Genomic DNA, 21,832 nt, shown 5'->3' with positions numbered 1-21,832 from the left:
GTACAGCAGGTCAGGTAGCATCTGAGAAACATGACAGTCAATGTTTCAGGCATAAGGTCTTCATCAGGAATGAGGATTGTGAGCTAAGGAGGTGGAGAGATAAATGGGAGAGGGTGTGGTTTGGGATGAAACTAGCTGGGAATATGATAGGTAAATGAAGGTGAGTTTGAAAGTGATTGGTCGGAGAGGAGGGTGGAACAGATAGGTGGGAAGGAAGATTGACAGGTAGGACAGTTCAAGAGGACGGTGCCGAGTTGGGAGGTTGGGACTGGGATAAGGTGAAGGGAGGGGAAACTGGTGAAATCCACATTGATCCCATGTGGGAATTCCCTTTGTGAATGAAATATGCCATACTTACCTCGTTTAGCTGTAAACATGACTCCAGACCAACAATATCATTGTTAGTTTAACAGCTGTCTGAAATGACTGAATGAACCAGTCAGTTCCAGTGCATTTAGGAATGGACAACAAACATTGGGTGTGCTACTGTGCCCACATCTCATGAAAGAATAAAGAACAACCTGTAACTAGCAATTGAATTGCACACCCTTTGTTTCTAGCCTTGTTAACTTCAAATTTGAAATTTTAAGTCTTGAACCCCAATCAATATGATAAAAAGGACTAACTTTGTTCACCGATTGCAAGTGTAGTAATTATCAAGTTCAGATGTTAGCTCATTGACTGTTGATCCAGTTTATTGAGACTATCAGAATAAGGATTTTACTTAAGCTTGTAGTTTGATCTCTTCAATTTATTTGAACACGCATTTAATGGCATTGTCTCCATTTTCTTTCCAGCAGGAATTTACCATCTTTATCCGGGTAATAGACATCTTCAAAAGTGAAGAAGAGTCACACAGAAACAGAAAATAAAATCATCAAACAAACATTGACATTTCAAAACTGATTTAATAGGTGAATTTAAAACACCATTTAAACATTTTACAGTTGAAAAACTGGCTTGAAATCAACTTTTCAGAAGGACCTCAAAAGTGTGTAGCTGAAGTTTCTTTTCTTTCAATGACTCTGCCATGATTTCTGTGTTCAGACCTGGGGAATAAAGAAACATGTTAGAAGTTACATAGACATCTCTAGATCAAGAATAAACTTAGACCACTTTAGGTTAAAAGAAGGTTTGTAATAAACTTGCAATATTTGTTGCACAGGTCAGCTCTGTCTTTCTTAGACAGAGAAAAGTTACACTGATGAATAAAAATTCTGTGTTGACCCCATTCTTACCAATTATGTTTCAATTCATTTTTCTTGCGTAAAGGTTTTCAGTAACTGTATTGATTTTTTAAAAATTGTATAGATATGATCACCCCTCTAAGGATGTATCTTTAAATATGTAATACTTTTAATTAATTTATAAATTCCATTTTTAGGAGGTTCCTCAATGTCATCTGAAAGTTATATTGAGCAATGTTGCTGTATTGTGCATGACCCATCCCTCATTGAGTGGTACAATGCAGGGAACAATTCAATCAATCCATATGCAATAAGATTATGACTCTGGAGAAATGATGGTGCATTTTTCAAACAACTAAATTGCACAATTTATGGAATTTAACAACTGTAGTGATTCTGAGTTGGTTATAGAGATAACGATAATATAGATGGTGATTTCTCAGAATTTTCAATATACACTGATAGGCCGGAAATAGACCAACAAACGACAGAGAGTGTGGAGATGGGGACAAGGAGTAGAATAAGGTTGCTAACTGGCTTCAAGACAGAGAGCAGAGAGCAGGAGAAAAGGAACAGAAGATGGAAAGTGGTGTTTCACAAGGATCAGTGTTGGATCAACTGTCCAAAGATGTACCATGCTAAATTGTCCATAGTGTTCAGGGATGATTAGGTTAGATGCATTAGCCATGGGAAATGCAGGGATAGTTTAGAGGGATGGGTCTGGGTGGGCTGCTGTTCGGATGGTTGACGTGGACTTGTTGGGCCGAATGGCCTATATCCACACCGTGGCGATTCTGTAAACTGTTGTTCACAATTTACATTAAGTGGTTTGGACATGGGAATATATACAGTTCATAGATTGCAATTTCATATATAATTTCATATATATTTCCTCCAGTTTCTTCCCACCGTCCAATGATGTGCAGGTTATGTGGATTCGTTATGTTAAATTGCCCAATGTCCAGGGATGTGCAGACTAGGTGGATTAGCCATGGGAAGTGCAGGTTTACAGGCATAGGGTGGGGGTGAGGGGTAGGTCTGGGTGGGATGTTTTTCAGAGGATAAGATTGGACTTGATCAGCCAAATGGCCTGCTTCCACACTTTAGGAATCCTATGATTAGAAAAACTTCCCTCAGAGTACTGAGAATGCTAGATTGCCCATAGTGTTAGGTGCTTTAGTCAGGGGTAAACATAGGGTAGGGAAATAGATTTGGGTGGGTTACTCTTCAGAGGGGGGCGGTGTGGACTTGTTGGGCCGAAGGGCCTGTTTCCACACTGTATGGAATCTAATCTAATTATATATACAAAATCAATGCAGGTCAAACTGGAATAAAGTACAGAAGGATGATAAAGAACTTGCAGAAAGGACAAATAAAGTTTAATGTCAGGTAATAAAATCTGTTCACAGAATAGGGAGGGTGCAGCCTATACAGGGAAGAGAAACAAAGGCAATGCCCCAGTGGTGTTATTGCTAAACCAATAATCCAGACATCCAGCTTTTGTTCGACGGACCTGGGTTCAAATCCTGCCACATCAGGTAGTGGAACTTCAATTCAATAAATATCTGCAATTCTGACCATGAAACTGTTGCCAGTTGTTGGGGGAATACCCATGTGGTTCACTAATGCCACTTAGGGAGGGAAACCGCTGTCCTTGGTCTTGTCTCCAAGCACACAGCAGTGTGACAGACTACCCTCCAGGCAAATAGGGATCGGCAATAAATGCTGGTCTAGCCAGGTCCTCCCATGAATAAAAGAAAAAGGAGAACCACTACAAATTGTGTTATACATTAGCAAGGCCGTTAAGAAAATACTGGGGACTGAGTTATACTTCTACAGGGATCAAATTAAAAGCCGAGATGTTATGCTAAATCTGCATCAAGCATAGGTTAACCTGCACTTGAGGACATTGTGTGTAGTTCTGATTACCACAATTGAAGAAGGTGCAGAGAAGGGTGCTGTCAGAAATTCATGGCTAAACAGATTAGAGAGGATTAACAGGCTGAATCTCTTTTCAATTGAAAGAACAAGCTGAGGGTGACCTTAAAATTGTTTGAAAAAGTGGAAGTGTTCCCTGTTCTGGGGATGAGCATAACTGGAGACCTTCAATGCGAGAGAGTCCCCAAGAAATTCTATTGGCAATCCAGAAAAAGAATTTCCCTCAGAGTACTGAGAACGTGGAACACTATCACAGAGAAGAAGTTGAAGTAGATAGTTTAAAGAGGAAACCAGATAAGCATTTGAGAGAGAAGGGAATAAAGAGTTATGATGATAGATTTAGGTGGAGGTGACCTGAATAGAATAGCCTGGATGTCAGGTCAAATTGCCTGGTTTTGTGTTGCATATCCTTTGCCAAAAATTTAAAATAATTGAAAGATTACCAAAGTATGCTTGACGAAAATCACTCTCCCATATAAAGATATAACAAGATAGACAGAGTTATATTGCCTCCTTTAACTATTAGCTGCTCAACAGGTCCAAAAATTCTATTTCTGATCACTGCATTAACTACCCCTAATAACTCAACTTTCACCAATTTACCACACTTGCGATTCTTACTTACTTCTTAATTGCCTCTAACTCATTGCTTCTGCCCCAGCACACCCAATGCTGTTCTTCACCTCAATCCTCCTGCTTCCCCCTTCTCTTGGCCACTCCTCCTTGTCACTGCCCTTCTCCAAGTCGGCTGCTTCTTGCCTCTTCCCCGTCTTACCACTTGGAACCTTGTCCATCGCGCTGCCTCTCCCAGCTCTCCTGCATATTGCTGCCTCTACCACTCTCCCTCTCTCTCTAATTGCCTCCCTGAACATTCATAGAGTCGTGCAGCATAGAAACAGACCCTTTGGTCCAATCAGTCTGCGACGACCATAATCTCAAACTAAGATAGTCCCAACTGCCAGCGCTTAACCTATATCCCTCCAAACATTTCCTATTCGTGTACTCATCTAACTGTAATTGTATTCACGTGCCCCACTTCCTCTGCAAGTTCACGCCACACATACCATTGAGAAAAAAATTACTCCTCATGTCTTTTAAAAATCATACTCCTCTCACCTTAAACATATGCCCCCTAGTGTTGAAAACCCTATCCTAGGGGGAAGACACTTGCTTTTCATCTTATCAATGCTTCTCATGATTTTATAAACTTGTAAAGGTCACCTCTCAACTGTCTATGCTCAAGTGACAAAAGTCCCAGCCTATCATCACTCAAACCCTCCATTCCTGGCAACATCCTGGTAAATTTGGGGTTGGAGGGTTTGAGCCATAGGGAGAGGCTGGGGCTGTTTTCCCTGGAGCATTGCAGGCTGAGGGCTGACCTTACAGAAGTTTATAAAATCATAAGGGGCATGGATAGGGTAAATAAACAAGGTCTTTCCCCTGGGGTGTGAGGTCCAGAACCAGAGGATTTAGGGTGAGATGGGAAAGATTTAAAAGGGGCAACATTTTTACACAGAGGGTGCCGCGTGTATGGAATGAGCTGCCAGAGGAAGTGTTGGAGGCTGGTACAATTACAACATTTAAAAGGCATCTGCATGGTTATATAACTAGGAAGGGTTTGGAGAGATGTGGACCAAGTGCTGTCAAATGGGACTAGATTAATGTAGGCTATCTGGTCGGCATGAATACGTTGGACCGAAGGATCTGTTTCTGAGCTGTACATCTCTATAACTCTACAAATTTCTTCTGAACCCTATCCAGCTTAATAATATCCTTCCTGTAACTGGGAGACCAGAACTGGACAGTACTCCAGAAGAGGCATCACCAACATCCTATACAAGCTCAATGTTATTTGCGCGAATGAAGGCAAGGAGAGGGAGTGAGTGAGGCACAAACAGAGCTCGGAGTGACAGGAAAGGAGCAGGAGAGGTTAAGGAGAAGTCACAAGATGGGGGAAGTCAGGTGGGGGTAGGGGGTGGCAGGGAGTCTGTGAGCAGCAATGTGTTTCTAAAAATAAAGGCGGTGCAGTCACGGATTATCTCACAGCTGGAAAATGGTGGCAATGCTATTGGGGAATGCCAATTAATTTACAAACTGTGGTAACATTTTCGAAAGGGGTTATGAGTAGCTCCCCACTCTGAACCACTCGCCTTCAACTGGTCAGCCAACAGGGTGTGTAACTCACAGCATTCCCTGTGAATATTACAACCCACCATCGCTGGTGATAAATTCATAATGGTTCCTTTATGACATTCATTGGTCTTGGTAAGCAAACAGGAATCAGTCCCACCAACAACTTACTCTTGTGGTGCCAAGAAGGTTGACATTCTGGTTATCATCAGTGTTTTGTGGACACACCCTCTGTCCCTAACCCTGATAACCCAGAAGGTCATAGAAGGGACCCACCAAGCTCATTCCAGAACTAAGCCATGTGAAAATCAGGGCTTGGCTAACTGGAGAAAGATCATTTCAACATCGGACCCAGAAAGCAAAGACCACTGAACTGACTTTTCTTTACTAGTTTACTAGTAGACTATTTTTCTGTTCTGAGGAAGAGTCATTGGACCCAAAGCATTAACTGACTCATCTCAACATGCTGCCAGAGCTGTTGAGCTTTTCCAGCAATTTCTGTTTCTGTTTCTGATTTCCAGCATCCACAGTCCTTTCGGATTTTATTTACATTACATTCCAGGACCTACTGCAGAAGCCTGAAACCATGGATAGGTACAAGTCCATTCAATTCAATGAGAATTATACCTTCCCGGCAACCTCCTAGTCCCTGGTTCTGGAACGTTCCCTATAATATGTTCCAGCCGCGGTAAACCATGGATAACTGAAACCACAGATAACGATTCCATGGACAGTGGGGTAGCCCTTTATTGTTCATGTGTGCAGTTTATAAAGGGAGTAGAGTTCAGTTGGTATTGTCATATAGGCGAAAAGTGAGGAACGCAGCTACTGGAGATTGGACCTCCAGATTGATTCCTGATGAAGGGCTCCTGCCCAAAACGTCGATTTTCCTGCTCCTTGGATGCTGCCTGACCTGCTGTGCTTTTCCAGCACCACTCTAATCTTGACTCTAGTATTGTCATGTGCTGATGGTTTATATCTGTTTACTTGTAGCTATAGTTTAATTACTTCTCAAGTAATAATTTATATTTGATACAGAAATCTGGTCCATGCTTACTACCTATCTTGATCTGAAAGTTGAGTAAATTGGGATACAGTGCTCATCTTAACACATTGAAGTTCGGTACGGCTCTGGAAATAGTGGACCTTGGTTTACAGCACGCTAGCCCAGTGAATCACAACATATTGTGCAAATGGAGTTGTGCTGCGAGGTGCTGCATTTTGCAAAGGCAAATCAGGGCAGAACTTATCCACTTTATGGTAAGGTCCTGAGGAGTGTTGCTGAACAAAGATCTTGGAGTGCAGGTTCATAGTTCCTTGAAGGTAGAGTGACAGGTAGACAGGATAGCGACAAAGGTGTTTGATATGTTTGCCTATATTGGTCAGTTCATTGAGTATAGGAGTTGGGAGGTCATGTGGAAGCTCTACAGAACATTGGTTAGGCCACTTTTGGAATATTGTGTGCAATTCTTGTCTTCCTCCTATAGGAAGGATGTTGTGAAACTTGAAAGGGTTCAGAAAAGATTTACAAGGATGTTGCCAGGGTTGGAGGGTTTGAGCGACAGGGAGAGGCTGAATAGACTGAAACTGTTTTCCCTGGAGCGTTAGAGGCTAAGGGGTGACCTTATAGAGGTTTATAAAATCATGAGGAGCAAGGATAGGGGAAATAGAAAAGGTCTTTCCCCCAGGGTAAGGGAGTCCAAAACTAGAGGGCATAGATTTAAGATGAGAGGAAAAAGACTTAAAAGGGACCAAAGGGACAACTTTTTCAAGCAGAGGGTGGTGCATGTATGGAATGAGCTTCCTGAGGAAGTGATGGAGGCTGGTACAATTACACCATTTAAAAGGCATCTAGATGGGTACATGAATAGGAAGGGTTTCGAGGGATGTGGGCCAAATGCAGGTAAATGGGACTAGATTAAGTCAGGATATCTGGATGGGTTGGACCAAATGGTCTGTTTCCTGTGCTGTACAGCTCTATCACTCTATCCTATTCTGAGAGTCCTGAAGCTCACTCTCAGGGTCCACCAGATCTTCGACTATCTGGAGATAGGAACTTTTGGGCCAATATCTAATTAACATTGAATGACTTATTTACAATTGACTGATAGTTTAGAAGCTGCCAGGCAATTGGTTGATAAGTTAAAAATCTGATGGACAATTTCAGTTCCATAAAATAAATCAGTACCCACTCTGAATTCTCATTTTTAAATTGTTCACTCTGTTGGCATGCCCCTTTGAGCCTGAATTTGTTTTTTTATTCATAATTAGGGTAGCTCAGTGGTTAGTACTGCTGCCTCACATCACCAGGGACCCAGGTTCAATTCCAGCCTCAGGCAACTGTCTGTGTGGAGTTTGCATGTTCTCCATGTGTCTGCATGGGTTTCCTCTGGGTGCTCTGGTTCTCTCCCACAATCCAAAGGTGTGCAGGTTAGGTGAATGGGCCATGCTAAATTGCCCATAGTGTTCAGGGATGTGTAGGTTAAGTGCATTGGTCCGGTATAAATGTAGGATAGGGGAATGGGTCTGGGTGGGTTACTCTCCGGAGGGTCGGTGTGGATTTGTTGGGCCGAAGGACCTGTTTCCACACTGCAGGAATTCTCTATAATTATTTTCAAAAGTATATATTTTAAATTAACCTGTTCAGGCATATTATGATACCTTCCCAGGGGAGGTAGGAATTGAACCCAGATTTTCCGGTTAAGAGATAGTAAGTACACCACAAGAATCTCATTCATAGTTGTTACTTTATGAGAACATTTTGAGCCGACAATAGTTCACTGATTTAAAGTCTGATGATATAAATCTACAGAGTACACATTTTCAACTTTGCCACAGTTTTATTTGAATAGAAAGGGACCATACAACAATTCATTGTTTGATCGTGTCCTTACCTTTTGCTTCTAAGAACAGCGTAGTAGGTCACATGTATGATAGCGACTAAGAAGAGGAATGTGGCGACAGCACCTAACCCGATGATTCCAGAAAGTCGATCCGATCTAAAGGACACCACTTCAAGGTCTAAAAGAAAATAATATGAATTGAACCTGCGAATCCTTTGGATATCATTGATGGATTCACCTGTGATAGCAAACTAAAACTGTGATAAAGTATACACAAGTCCACATGACAATGCATTCAAGGCAAAATCTATTCAACAATGCTGTCTCTGACATAGGCACTGACATGTACAAGCAGATTTCCACACAGATTGTTTATGGTAAATTGAAATGAATATTAAATGGTCTTTTCACACTTGTACCATGAAACAAGAGTCAGGAGATTCTCTGTTATCTCATTCCCACCTCTAATCTGGGCGGTGCAGGTGGTGGAGGGGTGGGGGGGTGTAAGGATTTTCATCCAGGGAGCAGGGTCAGAGTAAAATCTAGCTCATCACCTCCTCTTGGTGCTGTAACAGTGAGAATAGAGGAGGACCACACAATAAAATGGCCACTGTCACAACCCTGTTAGTGCTACAACAGAAACAAAAACTCCAGTAAAACATCTTCTCGTGGTCTCAACTGCTGGCTGAACTTTGCCCTGTACTTGTTTATTGTCGCTGCTGGTGGATTTGCTGGTTAACAGCTTGTCGTCCATGTGAAAGTTGGCCCAACATGAAGCAACCCACCAGTAAGCTCATAACCCATTGGATGCTGCATCACTTTCTTGCTCTGTGGTATGGGAAGGACCAGCTTGTAGGAGTCTGCCCAGCCTCTCCCCTGCTACTGACTGCATTCTCCCAAGTCAATAGAGAAAGATATACAGAGAGAGAGAGAGAGAGAGATGCGAGTAAATCTTATTCCTTAGAACTCTCTCCAATAGCTTCCCAATCACCAATGTAAGACTCACCGGTCTATAGTTTCCTAGATTATCCCTTTCTCAAGCAATAAATAGCCAAAGGAAACTAACTCTAATTGATATGGGAATCCAGGAGTCACTTAAACTGGTTTCACTTAAAGTCAAAACTTTCAGGAATGCAACTTCAATGTTTAAATGAAGTCAATATCCACATGTTACAGCTCCAACACATCACCATCCTGACATCTTTATTGCCTTTTATTTAACAAATTACATTTTAAGTTCAGAATGTTTTGTTCTATTCAGTAATTTAACTAGCTAAGCTATATATTTAATGCAATTAGAACAAACTATATTTTGTAGAAGTGAATGTAATACTTACATTGTACATTGTACCAGTACAAAATACTGATGCTGGCTAAAGGAATAAAATTTGAAAACTCACAAAATAATCACCTGCTTGTTCAATCTATCTAATGCCTTTGGATACTCAGCAGCTACTGGAGGCTAAGATAGAGTACAAATATTAGCATCTGCTTCGATCATAGCACCAAATATTCAAGTTAGCAGTCATATCTTAAAGCACTCTGGCTTTGGCTCACTCTATACTCCCACATTCTCACCAGTGGGAAACCTGTTAGCTTTTATAAAGTGTAGGTGACCCACTATGAGTTGAAACTGCTAAGTCCGTCCCCTGCTAGATTAATGAGCAACCATTTAGCCAAGAACCATTAATTATAGAGTCATAGAGATGTACAGCACGGAAACAGACCCTTCGGTCCAAATTGCCCATACCAACCAGATATCCCAACCTAATCTAGCCCCATTTCTAGCCCCATTTAAAACAGTTGGTCCATATCCCTTCAAACCTTTCCTATTCATATACCCATCCAGATGTCTTTGAAATGTTCCAGTTGTACCAATCTCCACCACTTCCTCTGGCAGCTCATTCCATACACGCACCACCCTCAACATGAAAAGGTTGCTCCTTGGGTCTCTTTTATATTTTTCCCCTCTCACCCTAAACCTATGCCCTCTAGTTCTGGACTCCCGACCCCAGGGAAAAGACTTTGCCTATTTATCCTATCCATGCCCCTCATAGTTTTATAAACCTCTAGGAGGTCATCCCTCAGCCTCCAACGCTCCAGGGAAAACAGCCCCAGCCTATTCAGCCTCTCCTTCTAAGTAAAATTCTCCAACCCTGACAACATCCTTGTAAACCTTTACTGAACTCTTTTGAGTTTCCCAATATCCTTCAGATAGGAAGGAGACCAGAATTGCACATAATATTCTAACAGTGGCCTAACCAACGTCTTGTACAGCCACAACGTGATCTCCCAACTCCCGTACTCAATGCTCTGACCAATAAAGGAAAGCATACCAAATGCCTTCTACACTATCCTATCTACCTGCGACTCTACTTTCAAGGAACTATGAACCTGCATTCCAAGGTCTCTTCGTTCAGCAACACTCCCTGAGACCTTACCATTAAGTCTATAAGTTCTGCCATGATTTGCTTTCCCAAAATGCAGCACCTCACACTTATCTAAATTAAGCTCCATCTGCCACTCCTCAGCCCACTGGCCAATCTGATTAAGATCCCATTATCATCTGAGGTAATCTTCTTCACTGTCCATTACACCTCCAATTTTCGTGTCATTTGCAAACTTTCTTACTATACCAGCTGTGTTCACATCCAAATCATTTATATATATGACAAAAATAAGTGGACCCAGTATTTGAAAGATTACTGCCACTACCAGATAATTTCTGTTCAACACGTTTTCTTAAGCAGGTTGTAGTTTTAATATCCTAATTCAGAATCTGACTGTTAATCTAATTATAGCTTGAGAAAACTTTACCTGAGATACCTGTTTCAAATTCTCCAGTTAGTCTGAACCACTCAGTCCTTGACTCAGTCTGTGCTCCTATAATTTATACTGCCCTAATCCCATAGTCTTGCAACTTTATTTCTCTCAAATATCTATCCAATCAGCTTTATAATCTTTGATCCTTTCCGTTCCACCTCCTCATAGGCTGACAGTTCCAGGTCTTTAACACTCACTGTGTAAAAATATTCTTCCTCACATTCCTCTCCTATAGAAACACTGATATGAAGTATTCTAGTCTATCCCGTCCCTCTGAAAATTTACCATTTTTGCTCCCAATAAGTACAACCCTTTCCAACTCACTTAACATCTGCAAGCTGGTAAACAATTATTGCAAGCCCTTTTCTGTTGCTTTTTGTCATTCCTTCGCAGGATGAGGACACTGCAGGCAGTGCCAGCATTTATTGACCATCCAGTTAAGAGTCCAAAGGACAGCTAAGAGTCAACCATATTGCTAAGAGTCTGGAGTTACATGCAGACCAGACCAGGTAAGAATGACAGTTTCCTTCCTTAAAGGACATTAGATGGGTTTTTCCGACAATCGATTCACGGTCATCATTAGATTCTTAATTCATTTATTGAATTCAAATTCCATCATCTGGCATGGCGAGATTCCAATCAGATCCCTAGAACATTACCTGATTCTCTGGATTAACAGTCCAGTGATAATAGCACTAAGATATTGCCTACCAATCATTAACTGCCATTATCTTCTTCTACTCTCTCTTTGCCCGTCTCGCTTTCCTCTTGTACTCCTAACCGTCTCAATGTAGGTGGCTGGTTATCCAAGGATGCTGATTTTAGGGGATGCAGTGATGGAACATCAAGGGAACACTGATTGATTCTTTCTTGTTGGAGATAGTCATTGCCCCCTTGCATTTCAATATCATGAAAATAACTCATCATTTACGTTGTCCACATTTTGCCTCACTTCAGGATTTGAGGAGTTGCAAATGGAACTGAGCACCATGCAATCTTTCATGCATATCCCTATTCCTGATCTAATTTGGAGAGAAGGTAGTTGATGAAGCAGCTGAAGGTCGTTGGGCCTTAAACACTGACTTCAGAAGCTCCATTTTATCCGATACCCATTTTATAAGGCTGTCAGATGGAGTGCCTAAATGCTGGCAGATGAATCACTTCCCTTCCATGGATATAATAAATAATTTAACAGTGTATAACACTGTTAGCAATTGAATGGGTGATGTTACTAATTCCTGTAAATGTCAATGTTGTGAAAAGTATTTAAAATGTATTAGCCTGCACCTAGTTGAAAGGATTATTATTATAAATTGCACGTAAATGCCAAAGAAGATGTATAGATGTATTCAGAAAGAGTTAGTCAGTACCTGAATTTTCAAATGAATTGAACAACATTCCTTCAGTAATCGCCAATGATCCATTGTTAGGCTCGGGCTTGACTCCTAATAAGTTGCACATTAAAGGATATATATGGATACTGTCAAAAGGCTCCGATAGGTAAGCGCTTTTAAAATCGGGGCCAAAAGCTCGGAAAAACATCTTCATGTCCATTTCCTTGTTGTCAAATCCATGATCTCCTCTATTGATATGAAGTATGATTCTCTGCAATTATAAGTGGTCAATTAATGAATGTCTCATTGGCCCTCAGTAGACAGGCAGGAGGCTGGAAGAACACTACAAGCCAGGCAGCATCAGGAGGTGCAGAAGTCGACGTTTTGGGTGTAACCCTTCCTCAGGACCTTGACTTCTGTACCTCCTGATGCTGCCTGGCTTGCTGTGTTCTTCCAGCCTCCTACCTGTCTACTTTGGATTCCAGCACCTGCAGTTTTTGTTTTGTTTCATTGGCCCTCAGAGCAAACAGTGAAGATATCTGTTACTATTGCAGAAATTAAGGGTGTGTGTGTGTGTGTGTGTCTGTGTGGATGTGTGTGTCTTTATGGGTGTGTGTATCTATGTGTGTGTCTGTGTGAGTGGTCTATCTGTGTGAGTGAGTGTGTATGAATGTGAATGTGTATGTGTATGTGTGCACACGTTTGGGTATGTGCGTGTGTATTGCAAATTAACCAAATGAATAATGTCTTCACTAAACTTGATATCTTTTCAAAAAAGAGTTTTCTGTAAAAGTAGTAGTGAGATTAATAGCAATCAATCCTTACTTATGTACAAATCAGTCAACCACCTCAAACAAATGCATTTATGCAAATCTGCATTTTGGAGCTGGGTGGTGGAAAATGTTTACACTAGAATTAGAAATAAAGATGTAAAACTCTACTCAACAATAAATTAAAAGCTTTGGATATGTGGTTAAAGTAGTTTTTAAAAATTCTATCATGGGTTGTGGGCATTGCTGGTAAAGTCAACATTTGTTGCACCTCTCTACTTGCCTTTGAGCTGAGTGGCCATTTTGGGAAAGTAGTTAAGAGTTAAACACATTGTGTGATCTGAAGTCACATGTCAGTGAGACCAGATAAGGTACGAGATTGTCCCTCAAAGGATTAGTGAACTAGATGGGTTTTTATAAGAATTGATAATAGTTGCCATTGTCACTATTGGGTTCACTTGATGAACTCCAGAGCTGAAAAGTCTATCTTAATGAGGAGAGATTGAGCAGTTTAGGCCAATATTCACTGGAGTTTAGAAGAATGAGATGAAATATAATTGCGGTATATAAGATGCTAAAAGGAGTTGACAAAGTAGATGTGAAGTGGATGTTTCTCCTTGTGGAACAATCTAGAACAAGGGGTCAAAGTGTTAGGATAAGGAATGGAACAGATTTAAAACAGAGGTGTGGAGGAATTACTTCTCCCCAGAGTCATGAATCTGTAGAATTCATTATCCCGGAGTGTGGTGGATGCTTAAACACTGGGGAAATGTAAGGAGGAAATAGACAGATTTTTAATTGGTAATGGGTAAAACAGAGGGGGGCTGAAAAGTGGAGTGGAGGCTGAGATGAGATTAGCCATGATGGTATTAGATGGTGAAGTAGGTTTGCTGGATTGAATTACCAACTCCGAGTTAGTGGAACTAGCTACATATCCTAGATTTATTGTTTATTGATCCAAATTTACCATTGGAGTTTAACTTCTACTAGATGTAGTGGGGTTTGAACTTACATTCCTAGAGGATTAGCTTGGTCTCTGGACTGCTAGTCCAGTGTCATTATGCCTTATGATAGTGTGGTTGAAGCAGAAATAGTCAACTACTTTAAAAGAACTCGATCAGCATGTTGAGGAGATTACGCATTCAGGGATACGGGTGTGACAATGTGGCTTTAAGAGGTGTGTGTTGCCCTGGTTTCTTTTAGAGAGAGAGCAGTCTATGAGAAGTTAAAGCCTTGGAGTTTTTTTTAAGTATAAACAATAGTAGCAGCCTAAGTGGGTGTGGTTAAGCTCTCACAGCTCTCCAGGATTTTTAGTTAGCTTTCAGTTGTTGTTGCTGGGGTCTAGGCAGGGTTGGAAGGTGGTAAATCTCTCCTGGCTGCTACACTGTCTCTGTTCCTCTCAGAATTGTCTTTTGATCTTCTTTCCTCTGGGATTAGAGAACGGCACATGAAACAATGTGTTTTCTGAGTTTGCCTTTTGCCAAGGGTGTGTTTATGGGATGTCACTAAATTGGAAAAGTTACTGTTCAGTAGTAAAATAATCTATCATTCTGTTAAGTTTTCGAATAAAGCTATTTCAAGTTATCCATTATTTTGTTGTATTTTAACTACTGTGTTTGAATAACATCAAGTAGTTTGACCAATCAAATTGTAACTGGAATGCAGCACCTCACATTTACCTTTCAAATAAGAAAAGAAATTAAGGTCTAGGTTACCTTCTTAATATATTTTGAGGGCCATCTGGGCTGGTCCATAACCAATCCAAAGATGTGCAGGTTAGGTGAATTGGCCATGCTAAATTGTTCTTAGTGTTCAGGGATGTGTACGTTAGGTGCATTGGTCTAGGGCAAATATAGGATAATAGGGTAGGGGAATGGGTTTGAGTAGGTTAATCTTTGGAGGGTTGGTGTGGACTTGTTGGGTCGTAGGGCCTGTTTCCACACTGTAGGGATTCTATGGTTCTATTCTATGAAACTGCCAGATCTTCTAATGAGAATAGAGTAGGAAATGGAACCAGATTGTCTTAGAAAGAACTGGACCCTGATGAACTAAATATTGTCGTTCTGAATTACAGTGTTGCACAATGATGACTGTATTTATATGAAATAAATTAGGATCTGCACTTCTCTGCTGATAAATTCCCCATATGAGACTGATCTTCCAGAGGGAGCTAAACTAAATTTGAGTACTGGCCTGGATTTGTGCAGAACATTCCCTTTTCAAGGTGCCCTAGGTCAGGATTCTATCTTCTCTCAAACTGGAAATACTGTGTGAAATGGATGTCTTATCTGTGTAAGAAAATAATTGATATCAAGAGGGTGCTGAACTAGGAAGAAAGAAATGACTATTGCTTTACTATTTTGTTATTGCATTCCTGTCTGAAAATATGATTGCTAATGGAGTGAGAAAAATGGCATAAATTGAAGATGGAGTGAGAACATACGGAGATCACAATTTTATGTAACTACAATATTTAAAAGACCTAATTATAATATTTCAAAGACATTTGGACAGGTATACGGATAGGAAAGATTTAGGAGGATATGGGTCAAATGCAGGCAATTGAGACTAGTTCAGTCTGGGAAACCTGACCAGCATGAATGAATTGGACCAAAGGGCCTGTTCCATGCTGTATGACACTATGAGATCGTTTGGACTTACTTCACTGGAGAGTAGGAAACTGAGAGTTGACATTATAGAAGTTTATAAAATCATGTAGGGCATAGATAGGGTAAATGGCAGGTGTCTTTTCTCCAGGGTGGGGGATTTGAAGCCTAGGGGGCATTTATTTTAAGAAGGGAGGACAGAGATTTTCAAAAGGCATGGGGGCAAATTTTTTTATATGGAGGGTGTTTCACATGTGGAGTGAGTATGGAAATAGTAGACGTGGGCACAGTTATAACATTTAAAAGATGCTTAGATAAGAACATGAATAGGAAAGGTTTGGAGGGATATGGGCCAGGAGGAGGCAGATGGGACTAGTTTAAATTGGGATTGTGTTTGGTGTGGACTGGTTAAACAGAATAGTCTGTTTCCATGCTGTATGATTCTATAATTCTTCAACAGTTACGTGGAAAATAAAGATTCACAAGCCTTAATTGTAGTCCCATTACTCTTTCCATAACTGTTATTGAATTAAAATGAAAATTGATATGTTTGTTTATTACCCCATTCACATTGTAGCCAAGATCTCCATAAACAAGGATTGGCAAAACGCGATCGTTTTTACTGTAGTGAAATCTTTCAGGAAATTCCTCCTTCTTATAGACGTTTAGATGAGGGTGGGCATTCTTTAGTCCTTGGTAGATTTCTTCGGTCTTCCCTTCTTTTGGTAGAATCATCCCAAAACCACCATAGTCCAATAACTCAAGCTTAATATTTTTGAATCTGATAAATTTTGACAGTCTAATTTCATTCACATCAGGGGCTTTCTTTATTGTTGTCATCCCATGGTCTGAAGTTATTATAACATTCAGCTTATCCTTCAGGTTATACCTCTCAATGCTGTCTATTAGGTAGCCAATGGTTCTATCAATCTGACGAATAACAGCTCGTCTCTCCTCTGTTTCTGGTCCCTTTCTGTGCCCAACGTTATCAGGTTCTCCGTAGTAAAGTGTTACGAAATCAAAGTCTTCTTTTGCAAACCATTCCAAGACAATGTCGATGTTCAGCCTCCACTCTGTCTCATTAGTATCTGGGTGAGTAAGTGACTCCCCCAGGGATCGATATATTGCTTGTCCACCATAGGTCACATTTCCTCCAGGATAATGGAATGAAGCTACCTTTCTGCCCTGGAAGAAGAATTCCCATTTGTGAAAGTATTCTTGACATTCAAATTGATTTGTGAATCACCCACCTATGAATTCGGACCAAATGTAGGCCATTCAGCCCTTCGAGTCTGCTCTGCCATTTTCAACAGGTTCATGGCCGACCTGCTTGTGTTTCAAATTCCACATTCCCATCCACCCCTGAGCAACTTCAATTCCAATCCCTTCGCAGTGGTTCATTGGGAAAATGGACTTAGCGATTGGGGTACAGCTAAATAGGATAGCATGGTTGCTCAGTGGTTAGCACGGCTGCCCCACAGTGCCAGGTGACCGTCTGTGTGGAGTGTGTACATTCTCCCCATGTCTGCGTGGGTTTCCTCCCACAGTCGAAAGATGTGCAGATTAGGTGGATTGGTCATGCTAAGTTGTCTAGGGACGTGCGGGTCAAGCCATGGAAAATGTGGAGTTACTGGGTAGGGGGTTGGATCCAGGTGGGATGCTCTTTGGAGAGTTGGTGTGGTTGCTAAATAGCCTGTTTCCACACAGTAAGGATTCTATGATAAGTTGCCCCATTGTATCCAGGGATGTGTAGGCTAGGCGGGTGAGCCATGGCAAATACAGGGTCACAAGGATTGGTTGGGATGGTCTTTGAAGGGTCAGTGTGAACTCAATGGGCCGAAAGGCCTCTTTACACATTGTAGTGATTCCATAAATAGGTAAAAAAAACGTACATCAGATTAAATAATATCCAAATGGTACAGATCCCAAATATTACAATCGATGTTTAAGTGGAGATCTGATAGAACTCTCCCACTTAGTGGAGAGAGTGATAGTTTAAATCTGTCTATGATGTTTGCAGACTCTAAACTGGGAGAAAACGTAATTCCTGTGCAAATGATTATCTCACTGCCACATAACTAAGGTGAGCCACTTTAAATTTAAAGTCTGCAAACATCAGTCAATGCTGGAAATCTGAAACACAAACTGAAAATGCTGGACGTACTCAGATTGTCTCGCAGCATCTGTAGAGAGGGAAACAGAGATAACAGGTTGATTTTTCCTATGGGTACTGGCACCCCAAGTGGGGATCATCTTCGTTCCTGACCCTGTCCATGCCTAATGGCTCTCCCCTTGGTGACAAAGTGGCCAATTAAAAGATGACCACTCGGAACGATGGTAGAGTCTCACAGGAGTCCCAACCTTAGCCACCCACATCACTGTATGGCCAGCAGTCCGAAGGCTGAGGTGGAAAGACCAAAGGGAGGATGGAGGATTTAAAAATAAAAGACCATTCGGGCCATCAGTATGGAGAGTGACCACCTTCCACAGACCACCCTTGTAGCACATTCATGGGGGACACTGAGAGAATGTTTTTACTACTTTTGACCTGTCAGCTCCAAGTATTTGTTGGGCTCTCAATTCAGTCATTCCAATGCCAGGAAAATGATCATACATGTGGAAAGGGAATCAAGTGGGACCATAATTGACAGTAGACTCATGATCTCTGCACCAGCCCAACCCTGGAACATCCCATCCAAGGTGGGACAGCATTTGGAGGAAGTTTTTCCAATGGCAACTATCTGCCCTTCCCCCCCCCCCCCCCCACCCCAGCTCCAAAAGTATCTCGGGGGTTGAGGGGGAGCTGTGGCTGAGAAGATTCCACACAATAGAAAAGCTCAGCTCTCTTGCCAGTTCTGATGAAGGGTTGGGTTCTTAAGAAAGTTCAAGGGCAGGGAAAGTGAGCAGAGGAGAGAAGAACAGAGAAAAGAAGGCATTTGAAGGGTGGGAAGGTGGACATGATGGGGCACAGCTAAAGGGAATGGGAACCCAAAGATGGCTTTAGGTGAGACGTAAAATGGCAACACCAGAATGGTTCCCAGCACTTGCTTCCCAGAGCAATGGCTACAAATGGATATCACTGAGTTAAATATCAAGTATGCAAGGCCACAAAAGGCCTCATCAATAAATGAAATGTGTTATTTGAGTGTCTGTTGAATTCTATTGTAACAATGGCATCAAGTAAAGGGAGACCACAGTTTTTCAAAATGGCAGTCGACAGCAAAACTCGATAACAACATTTTAAAGACATTTTTGGACAAATGCATGGATAGGAAAGGTTTAGAAGGATATGGGCTACATGCAGGGAAATGGGGTTAACGTGGATAGACATGTTGGTCGGCAAGGACCAGTTTTGGGCCAAAGGCCTGTCTCCGTGCTTTGATAATGGTCAGAGTCATGCTTGTGGATGGAATAGACAGCGGTGAGCTGAATGATGTTTATCTGTGACGTATTTATTCTGTCACTCTGTGATTTGCGATGTCATAGATGCGACCGCTTTGGAGTAAAACAAAGCAGGCTGGAGAAGCTGGGCTTCTAAACTAACCTGGTTTTGAGCTGTGATCCAAAGTGGGAGTACTCCAGTATCCCACCACTGTGTTTTTCGTAACGTGAGTTTGTGTGGTAGTTTTATTAGGGTGGTGGTGTTGAAATACATATTGTGGACCACTCCATGATCTTCAATCCATCGTCCTATGGAAAAGGAAGAACGTAGCTTCAAACTTATAAAGACCAGCAAGTTCAACCAGTTAAATACTATATAATCAGGCCATGAAGCACTCAAGTACCATTTCAACGTCAGTCAATATTTGCACACATTGTGTTTAAACATGTGAGTTTTATCCTTTTTTAATCAGCCTTCCCACCTTATGTCTGATTAAAAAATAAGAACATGGAACCTGAGGGGAAACAGAGCAAGAGACTGACAGGAAAAATCTGCAGCAAGGAGTCGGGGAGAGTCAGTCACTATGTTCCCCACCTTTGACGGAGACCAGCAAAGATTCACAGAGTCCACCATTAAGGAGCTGAGTGACTGGAGAGTTACGAGTACAGGTTGATCAGATTTTCAAAACTCTAAAACAACACATGTTGTAAGTTATTCATAAAGGTAATTACACCATTTTAAGGCAGCTTATTACAAAAGCATATGTATTAACAACGCCACTTTTGTATGTTGAAATATTTTGGTTTCTTAATACAAAGGTTTAACACCAGATATTTTCAAATTTACTTTTACTTAATCGGAGTGTGTGTTCTCAATGTAAGAGATGGATTCTGCCATTCATTATGGTTGTCATCATCCATCTGTGGATGCACAGTTACTCTCATAGTGTCAAACCATTAAGAAGTGATTTTTACAGCCACTGCTGCTCTCCCTTTTCATTGCAAATTAAACAAATGGAGTACATGTTTAGGACTCCTCCATCGCCAGACCATAGCAACACGACGGTTGGAGGAAGAACGCCTCATCTTCCGCCTAGGAACCCTCCAACCACAAGGGATGAACTCAGATTTCTCCAGTTTCCTCAATTCCCCTCCTCCCACCTTGTCTTAGTCAAATCCCTCGAACTCAGCACCACCTTCCTAACCTGCAATCTTCTTCCTGACCTCTCCGCCCCCAGCCCCACTCCGGCCTATCACCCTCACTTTGACCTCCTTCTACCTATCGCATTTCCAACACCCCTCCCCCAAGTCCCTCCTCCCTACCTTTTATCTTGGCCTGCTGGACACACCTTCCTCATTCCTGAAGAAGGGCTCATGCCCGAAACGTCGATTCTCCTGTTCCTTGGATGCTGCCTGACCTGCTGCGCTTTTCCAGCAACACATTTTCAGCTCTGCATGTTTAAACATGCCTTTTAAACACACATTCTGTCTGTCTGAGGTAATTTCACTGGATAAGCAACCTGGTCCTGTTTTTTAGCACTGCCCACGTTGATACTCCAAGTTTAGGTATGCGTGGTACTGCTCCTGGCATGGCCTTCCTGCAGTCTCCATTGAACCAGGGCTGATCCCCTGGCATAGATGGAAATATTAGAATGCTGCACCATGAGGTTGCAAATTGCATTGGGAATGTGAGTCTGCTGCTTCTAATGGCCCACAGTGCCTCATGAATGCTCTATTTGAATGGATCTATTTGAAGTCTATCCCATATAGCACAGTGACAGCGTGACACAATGGAAGGTAAGAATGCTACTTTGTCTCTATGCTTGTTGGCTCCCTCACCACCTAGTCTATTAGCTATGTCCTTTAGGACTCAATTTGCTTTGTCAGTAGTGTTGCTACCAAATCACTGATGGACATTTGAGTCAACAGCCCAGAGTATATTGAACACCCTCAATGCTGGATCCAAATGGTGTTCAATATGGAGGAGCACTACCATCAGTCAGGAAGGGGCAGTAAGTGATAATCAGCCATGTATTGGCCTGGCCAGTATTTATTGCCCATCAGGTAGCTAGCGTCAATCATATTGGGATGTGGCCCATAATCACATGTAGGCCAGATCACATCAGGATAGCAGCCATCCTTCTCAAATTAGAGATTACAATAATCAACAGTGAGTCATACAGTTATACGGTACAGAAACAGGTCCTTCAGTGCAACTCATCCATGCCGACCAGATATCCTAAATTAATCTAGTTCCATTTGCCAACACTTGTCCCATATCCCACTAAACCCTCCCTATTCATATACCCATCCAGATGCCTTTTAAATGTTGTAATTGTACCAGTCTCCACCACTTCCTCTGGCAGCTCATTCCATACGTGCACCTCCCTCTGCATGAAAAGGTCCCTTTTATAACTTTCCCCTCTCACCCTAAACCTATGCCCTCTAGTTCTGGACTCCCCACCCCAGGAAAAAGACTTTTTATATTTATCCTATCCATGCCCCTCACGATTTTATAACCTCTATATAGGGTCAAACCTCAGCCTCCAACACTCCAGAGAAAACAGCCCCAGCCTATTCAGCCTCTCCCTACAGCTCAAACCCTTCAACCCCTGGCAACATCCTTGTAAATCTTTGCTGAACCTTTTCAAGTTTCACAACATCCTTCCTATAGGAGGGAGACCAAAATTGCACACAATGTTCCAAAGGTGGCCTAACCAATATCCTGTACAGCCATAATATGACCTCCCAACTTCTCTACTCAAACCAATAAAGGAAAGCAAATCAAACATCATTCTTCAACATAGTCACTATTTTGCT

At 41.7% G+C, this 21,832-nt stretch overlaps 1 protein-coding gene across 1 annotated transcript in view; it reads right to left on the bottom strand.

Annotated features, from left to right (window-relative positions):
* Positions 1–888: 888 nt before the first annotated feature.
* The window catches only part of LOC140464399 (ectonucleotide pyrophosphatase/phosphodiesterase family member 7), a 34,482-nt gene continuing 13,538 nt past the window's right edge, over positions 889–21,832 (bottom strand). The window contains exons 2-6 of the mRNA XM_072559394.1: positions 19,176–19,321; positions 16,193–16,816; positions 12,292–12,526; positions 8,150–8,276; positions 889–1,049 (exon numbers count right to left, since the gene is read on the bottom strand). Coding sequence (XP_072415495.1) covers positions 986–1,049; positions 8,150–8,276; positions 12,292–12,526; positions 16,193–16,816; positions 19,176–19,321 — 1,196 coding nt within the window. The 3' untranslated portion in view covers positions 889–985. The remainder of the gene's footprint in view (positions 1,050–8,149; positions 8,277–12,291; positions 12,527–16,192; positions 16,817–19,175; positions 19,322–21,832) is intronic.

The sequence above is a fragment of the Chiloscyllium punctatum genome, chromosome 40, assembly GCF_047496795.1.
Source record: "Chiloscyllium punctatum isolate Juve2018m chromosome 40, sChiPun1.3, whole genome shotgun sequence".
Classification (NCBI taxonomy): Eukaryota; Metazoa; Chordata; class Chondrichthyes; order Orectolobiformes; family Hemiscylliidae; genus Chiloscyllium; species Chiloscyllium punctatum.
Note: the sequence above shows the minus strand (reverse complement) of the source record. Positions and strands in the feature narration are given on the sequence as shown.